Source organism: Kryptolebias marmoratus, linkage group LG19 (assembly GCF_001649575.2).
Source record: "Kryptolebias marmoratus isolate JLee-2015 linkage group LG19, ASM164957v2, whole genome shotgun sequence".
NCBI lineage: Eukaryota > Metazoa > Chordata > Actinopteri > Cyprinodontiformes > Rivulidae > Kryptolebias > Kryptolebias marmoratus.
Window position 1 is genome coordinate 15,994,746 of NC_051448.1, and position 7,852 is coordinate 16,002,597.

Below are 7,852 nucleotides of genomic sequence, written 5' to 3' on the forward strand. Positions count from 1 at the left end.
AAATACTTCAAAAACACTCTACAGAAATAAATTTAACTTGTCTTTTTTATGTACAGATATGAATCTTTTAATGGTTTAAAATAAAATAAGAAAAGTCTAGTTATTTCCATGCAGTGTCCAGAAAGAGGTGTTGTTCAGCTTGTAGGGCAGCACAACTGCTTCATCATCATCATCATATGAAATAACTTTTTGTCACAACAAAAAATAGTGGCCGGTAAAACATTTTTAAAACAATTTTTAATTTCCACCCCTGACATGAAGTGCAATCAATGAAAGAATAAATCCGAACACTGACCGTTGCAACCTGAAGTAACATACACATGTACAACATTTACAACCATCTTTAATTCCAAAACAGACTTTTATTAAATTTATCAACACTGATTGGCATCCAGTGGCACTTCATTCCAAAATTAGCAGCACATTTTTGCTAGCAGATCTGCAAGCTATACACACAAAAAAGACCATGATTTTCAAAAACTGGCCACGTGGCTCGCTGGTCACATGACAGTTTGTTTATTTGCAGACACTTCTCTCACAATTTTGACGCAGCCCAGTGAGTTTCTGGCTTAACTGGTTTGTCAAAGTTTCTTATCTTAACAAAAGGATGATCACTAAAATGTTAAAAAGTCATCTACACACACTTCTGTTGATTGTTTGTCAATCAGAAGAAGGCAGACAACATAATGAACATAGTCTAGACATAAAAGCCTCCTGTTGTATTACTATTAAATACAGTAATTTCTCCTCATGTCCCCCTCCTTTGTAGCATTACCTGACAGCATTTGGTGGGATCATCTCTATTCCCCTGGTTCTCTCAGAGGGCCTCTGCCTGCAGCACGATAGCCTGACCCAGAGTCTGATCATCAACACCATTTTCTTTGTCTCTGGCATCTGTACTATTTTGCAAGTTACCTTTGGTGTCAGGTGAGAATTCATGGTCCAGAAACCAAAACCAGCTCACAGAGTGCGAGGATTTTTCTTTTTTTATCTGAATCAAGTCAAATCTTTACAAGGAAAAACATTTCTGTTATCTACCAGCAGTCAGCATATAGCTTAATCTTATTCTTAAATTTATTATGGCAATTAATACATCCAGATGATGCTCCACGTTGCCATTTAAAATGCTAAATTTGAGCTCTGTGCTCTTTTGGAAACCATGTCTCTGTATCTGATCAAAAATATGATACCAGTGGACAATCTCTATTCTATTTTTAGTTACTATTGAAGTACATAGGCCCCACATGCACATGTAGGATAGGTTGGGTCAAATCCTGTTTAATGTGCCACATTTCCAGCACGCTGGTCTAAATCTTCACAACCATAACTTAATACCATATGAAACAACCATTGCTGCAACACATAACCTATCATTATATCTGACTAAACAACAACACAGCAAACAAACAACTCCTAATGAGTTCAGGCGTAATGCTTCTGATTAACAAGTGAGTTACTGTATAATGTGTTGTAAAAATGTCAGCTTGGTCTAGATTGGTGACATTAGTTCAGCTCTGCATTCAGATTCAACATTCTCTAACCCCATTAAAAGCAACAATTAATCTTATTTAATGCCTCTAAAGCAGTGGAGAGAAATTAAAAGGAACTAAGACTCTTGTGGAGAACTGGAACAACAGGCTAAACTCAATTCTGTCAAGTATACGTTTTAGAATAAGCTATAAATGTGATTTTTCATTAGCTGCTAAAGAGTAGACATTGCAAGTGAACAAATCTGAACTAGTTAAACTGAGTATTTAAACTTTGTTTATTTAATTATATTTAAGGGATTTGTATGTGTGGAAGGTTCTCCTCTCCTCACTTCTTTGTTCTCAGGAAAAACTATTGCAGCAGAGTCCCCCAAATGCTTTTTGGCAAACTCCCTGTCAGAGAATGTACTGGTTTTTTAAGCTGTTTTGTGAACTTTTATAAAGATGGTCTTGATCTTGACCAGTGTTGCCAAATGTATGATAATTATAGTATTTATACAGTAGTTTTAGGGTCCATACGATATACAATAAAAAGATTTTTAAAAGCCCAAATATACGAAGGTTTTGGGATTTCCGTGCACCAAAAAAAACCCCTCGATTTTATTCATGTGAACACCCACATGTCATCAGAAAGTCCAGTCCGACCAGCCAGGCACGCAGCCCCTCCTCCTCTCTTGTGCACATGTTTGCCAGTCACAAACACACACCTCATCTGGGATGTGCTCATTGGCAAATGTTAGTTTGCTAGACATAAGCATATTAGCATTATCAAGTGTGCACACGAACTCAGACTACCAAAACACATCACAAAGCAACAGTGTGTAGCCTTATAGTTTTACCGTAAAAATAAAATGTCCGTCAACTTCAAGCTAGCAGCTGCAAACCTACTTTCTGGTCTAGTAACACAAGTCTTTGTTAAATGTCTTGATTTGACTCTTGATTTCATCTGATTTGTTGCTGTCATACTTGAAGGCTTCCCATCCTTCAGGGAGGTACCTTTGCCTTAGTGACCCCAGCCATGGCCATGCTGTCCATGCCAGAGTGGAAGTGCCCTGCTTGGACTCAAAATGCCAGTTTGGTCAACACCTCTTCACCTCTTTTTATAGAAGTATGGCAAACCCGCATAAGAATGGTGAGTCAACTTCATCTCAGAACCTCAAAGACATGAACAGCAATTTCTATAAAGTTCATTGAGCTTTTTTTTAATTTCTGTCCACAGTTGCAGGGCTCTATCATGGTGGCCTCTGTCCTCCAGATTATTGTCGGTTTCTCTGGCCTCATTGGCTTCCTCATGCGCTTTATTGGCCCCTTAACCATTGCCCCCACAATCTCGCTGATTGGTTTGTCCCTGTACAACTCAGCCGGAGACAAGGCTGGCAGCCACTGGGGCATCTCTGCTATGTAGGTAACCATTCTGAAGCAACAGCATTTGGACTGCGGGTTAGGCAGCCCTGCACCTCTCAGGAGATCGCAGTTTAAAATTGCAATAAAAGTGAAATTTTCACTAGAAGGTCTGCATTTTTACTGGTTATGATGTCATCACTATGAGACTGGTCTCTAATTCACATGCTATTATGTTTTTCAAACAGGACCGCAGTGCTGATTATCTTGTTCTCTCAGTATCTTCGTCTCATACCGATCCCTGTTCCTGCATACAGCAAAATCAAGAAACTGCACACGTCAAAGTTGTTTATCTTCCAAACAATGCCTGTATGTATTTTTATATATATACATATATTTTTATTTGCACTATCACTATCATTCCATTTTATTAATGCCAATTTGTTTTTGAAGCTCTAATCAGTACTAATATTAGATGTCAATTAGATTCTGCTGGGCATTGCTGTATCATGGTTAGTCTGTTACCTCCTCACCATCTTTGACATCCTACCATCGGATCCCACTCAGTACGGTCATCTGGCTCGCACTGATTTGAAGGGAAATGTTGTGAGCGAGGCTTCCTGGTTCACGCTCCCTTATCCTGGTACGTATGCTCACAAAGCACAGCGCAGAAGGCTTCATCAAATGACCGTGCAGTGATAAAGTAGTTTGCCTCCTCACGCAGGTCAGTGGGGGACTCCGACTGTGAGCCTCGCAGCTGTAGTTGGCCTTCTGGCTGGAATAATATGCTCCATGGCAGAATCTGTGGGAGATTACTATGCATGTGCCAGGCTGTCGGGAGCTCCCCTTCCTCCGAAGCACGCCATCAGCCGGGGCATTGGCATCGAAGGGCTCGGCTCTTTGTTGGCGGGGGCCTTTGGCACAGGCAATGGCACCACCTCTTTTAGTGAGAATGTGGCTGCGCTTGGTATCACCAAAGTACGATGAATGCACATGAAAGTGATAGTTCAGATCCTTTGAAGTAAGGTCCTGTGGAAAAGTTATAAACAATTAATACCTTAGACGAGTCTTTGAACAGACTCAGTTTGGAGAAAAATTGTTTTATTCTGACAGGACTGATGAGCTAACGCAGTGATTCTCTGGATCCAAACTGAACAGCAAGTTAATCCAGACCCAACCCACATATCTTATGCATTGTTACAGTGCAATGAAGTCTATGATTACATTAAAAATGTGTTTTGTTCTTATCACTAAAGTGTTAGTTTTAATAAAATAGTTTAGATTTTTTATGTCAGATCTGGTCTGAGATTTAGATGTAACCATGGTAACAATGACAGCCTGCGTTATTTGGCTTTATTTCAGTATTAGCAAGTCAGCTGAGGGTTAAAAGGCACACAGGTGTGGTCCTGTAGGCATGAGAGCGTGAGACCAGTGTCCTCCGTCTGTGCTGCTATCGAAAGGCAGTGGAGAAGGAAGTGTTATAGCAGGTTGTCATAGTATGCATCAAAAAGGTAGACTTAGAAAACCAATTTTTTAAAAGTGAGTGGAGGACAAAAAAACATTTATTTTGCCCCAGTCCAGCATGAGACCCATGCAACTAATTGCTCAGAGACACGCGGACATGTTTGAGTAATGAAGCGTGGAAACATCTTTTGTGTCGAGGTTTAGGCGGCTCACTGAAGTCAGACAGAGCCATTCTTCACACTCGGTTGATTTGTATTTTAACTGTAAGTTTTACCTCAACCATTTTGATGTTGCAGTGTCCTGTTACCTTTTATTTGTTAAAGCATGAAAAGTAGTTAATCAAGTTTAAGTTAAAATTTTTGATAAAGAAACATTGCACTTAACTGTCAAAGGTTCGGGGGATTAGGTTCACAAGCAAGCAACTCCAGACAAATAATGCCATTTAATTTGGTTCTGAGAGACTTGCTTATAAAAGACTGCTCTGAACCTTTGAGCTCCCTTTGAAACCACATTTGGTCTTTTGAATATCAAGTTTGAAAACCCATGAGCTGACAGATTGTCCAACATGGGCTAAGACTAAAGTTGATTTCTGTTGTTCATGCCAACGCCATTTTATAAACCTTTATATTGTCGCCAGTTTCATTTTATGCAGTTAATTGCATAGAAACTTTTGGTTACTTGGATACGTAATAGTGGCGGCGGCAGCAGCTAGCTGTAGTTCTCTCTGTACACCCTGGGACACTTCCAGCAGGAAGTTCACAATGTTTTTGATATTCTCATGACAGTGTAGAGGTTTATAAAACAGCATTCGCATGAACCGCTGAAATTTTTTAGATTTGTTTTCTACAGATGGCTTCATTCCATTTTGGTTTTGGTCCCACTCAGACTAGCTATTTGCTCATCATTTCAGTCAGAATTAAATGCTATTTCTCCAAACTGAGGCTGTTCAAAGACCTATTTACAACAGATAAGATATTACTTGTTTATAAGCTTTCCATGGTCAAGAAGATATACAATTTCTCTTTTATTTCTCTTCTATTGTGGCATCTATGGGAACCTAATTTATGAAGAAATTCATGCAATTTTTATTTTTCACAAAGTAGATTTAAAATGAGTTCAGTTTACTCGACCATTAAAAACACTCACATAACACAATGTTTGAATGTTGACAGGTGGGAAGCCGAACTGTGATTCTTCTTAGTGGATTTGTCATGATTTTGATGGGAATCTTGGGCAAAATAGGAGCCATTTTCTCAACCATCCCCACACCTGTAATTGGAGGGATGTTTCTAATCATGTTTGGAGTCATATCTGCTGCAGGAATTTCCAATTTGCAGGTAAAAGAATGAAAAAAAAAAGAAAAAGGCTTTTTTTTTTTTAGATTTTTGTTGTTCAAAAATGCATTTTTGCTATGCGGTGTTTTTGTTGTCACAGTTCATGGACATGAACTCTTCCCGGAATATCTTCGTGTTCGGTTTCTCCATGTTTTCGGCCCTTGTCATTCCAAACTGGCTCATGAAGAATCCCGACGTTTTGGAAACGGGTATGACTTACACACAGGAAGGAAAAAAAACTACCACTCCTCTAACCTGAATTACAGTTTCTTCCGTTGTTTTTCATTGAAACTGGATAGCCGATAAGAACAAAGCTTTCAGATTTGTGTTGTCATGTTTTGAACTAAACCAAACTGATACTTTATTTTCTCGTCCTTTGTGCATCTGACTCAGGTGTCAAAGAGGTGGACCAACTGTTGCATGTATTGTTGACCACCCATATGTTTGTAGGAGGGTTTCTTGGCTTCTTCCTAGACAACACAATTCCTGGTACGCTGAAGTGGAGAGCTGTTTCTGAGTCAGAGAAACCTTTTTTTTTCTCATTCTGACTTTAGGGTTAAAAATTAATAATCTCCTTCCTGATGAATCAGAATGCATGAAACAGTAAAAGCAGCAGTTTCACAGAACCTCTTGATATTCAAATAGCTTCTTTTTATTGTTTTCTCATAAATGCTGTCCTTATTTTCTGTGATTTATATCAGCTCATATAAACTGTTTGTTATGTAAGGTGCTCATCTGATAGCTTTTCTCGACGCCCATTCAGGAACCAAGCGTGAACGAGGACTCCAAACCTGGGACAAAGTACAACTAGAAGACTCCAGCACCTTCCTGGCATCTGAGGAGGTTTACAACCTCCCGTTTGGTATATCGCCTTTCCTCCAAACTCAGTCATGGGTTCGTTACGTCCCTTTTTGCCCACAGAAGAGTCACCTTCCTCAGGATAAGTCAGAAGATGTGACACAGGGCCGGGGAAGTGAACTCAGCACACGAGTCTGAACTTGGAAAATCTAACATCACATTTTATTTCCATTAGTGTTTCGTGTCCACAAGTGTTTCTTATCAGACAATGTCACAAAAACATGACTCTCTAGTTCTAATCTTTTTACTGGTTGATTGATATTTATTTAAAACAATTTTCAGATTTTTTTTTTTGAAGTGCAGTTCTATTGAAAAGTTATGAATAATTAATATCTTACCTTAGCTTTATGAAAAATGTCAGTTTGTAGAAATAGAGTTTAAGTCTGATCAGTCTGAGAAGCTAATAGTTAGTCTGAGCTGGGTTAAAGGTGGTATCTCACTGGGCCGGCAACTGTTGGAGTCTGGCTAGCAATTTAAAATTGCGAGAAATTGCCAGAAAATATGCAAATTTTCAGTTGCAGTCTCACAGAATTTTGAGTTTTTGCAACTTGACAACTAGCATCTGTGCAGCTGCGTTAATAAGAAAAAATGAAAGTCTAATTTTATGTTATGTTAATATTTTGTTGCCCACATCATACCCATCTTGGTCTGCTGTATACCCATATTTGCAGCTGCCACCACATTTATGACTTACCCTTCTGAAATTAAATAACATGAAATTTAGACCTGCCAGGATTTGTGTTTTCTTTTTTTTAATTTAGGGTTATTGTTTTTCATGTTTCTGGATATCCTGTGTTCAGTTTGGGTTTATTGTTTCTTTTATTTTGTCATTTGGCTGTCCTCATGTTTAGTTTTGCATTTGTATAGTTTTTGCTCGTTGTGCTCCTGTCATCATTCACTCGTCCTCAGCCAATCTCTTGTCTGCCTGCCACGCCCATCTTCACCTCCTCCAAGTTAGTAATCACTCACTGTGCCCACTTCCCCTAATGCCCTGCAGTCTTTTAAACCTGGTCATTTCCCTCCCATTGCAGGGTTCTCAGTTTCCTCGTGTGAATCACAGTGGTGTATCTCCCTGTCGCTTGATTTTGAACATGTTCAAAAAGATTTGTGGGACAACCTTTCTCTTGAAATCGTTACAAAGAAGTTAATCCGTGTCACACCTGACTCGTGTTGTGATCGTCTCCAACCCGTCTCAGGAGTGCTAGAGCTGCTATTTGACCCCTGCATGGGAGATCTCCTCTTTAAGAAAACATACAGGTCTAAAACCCACACTCATGATAGATAATACTTATTGAAAAACATCCAGATCTGCCTATCCTCATTTCAAAGGTGTACTCCAGCAGAGGAAATCAAAAATGCGAGAGTGGC

At 39.2% G+C, this 7,852-nt stretch overlaps 1 protein-coding gene across 1 annotated transcript in view; it reads left to right on the forward strand.

Annotated features, from left to right (window-relative positions):
• The window catches only part of LOC108231760 (solute carrier family 23 member 1), a 9,965-nt gene extending 2,651 nt beyond the window's left edge, over positions 1-7,314 (forward strand). The window contains exons 3-12 of the mRNA XM_017409036.3: positions 770-927; positions 2,460-2,619; positions 2,707-2,888; positions 3,077-3,197; positions 3,315-3,471; positions 3,553-3,806; positions 5,465-5,629; positions 5,727-5,835; positions 6,020-6,115; positions 6,390-7,314. Of these exons, the coding sequence (XP_017264525.1) occupies positions 770-927; positions 2,460-2,619; positions 2,707-2,888; positions 3,077-3,197; positions 3,315-3,471; positions 3,553-3,806; positions 5,465-5,629; positions 5,727-5,835; positions 6,020-6,115; positions 6,390-6,622 (1,635 nt within the window). The 3' untranslated portion in view covers positions 6,623-7,314. The remainder of the gene's footprint in view (positions 1-769; positions 928-2,459; positions 2,620-2,706; positions 2,889-3,076; positions 3,198-3,314; positions 3,472-3,552; positions 3,807-5,464; positions 5,630-5,726; positions 5,836-6,019; positions 6,116-6,389) is intronic.
• Positions 7,315-7,852: the final 538 nt, after the last annotated feature.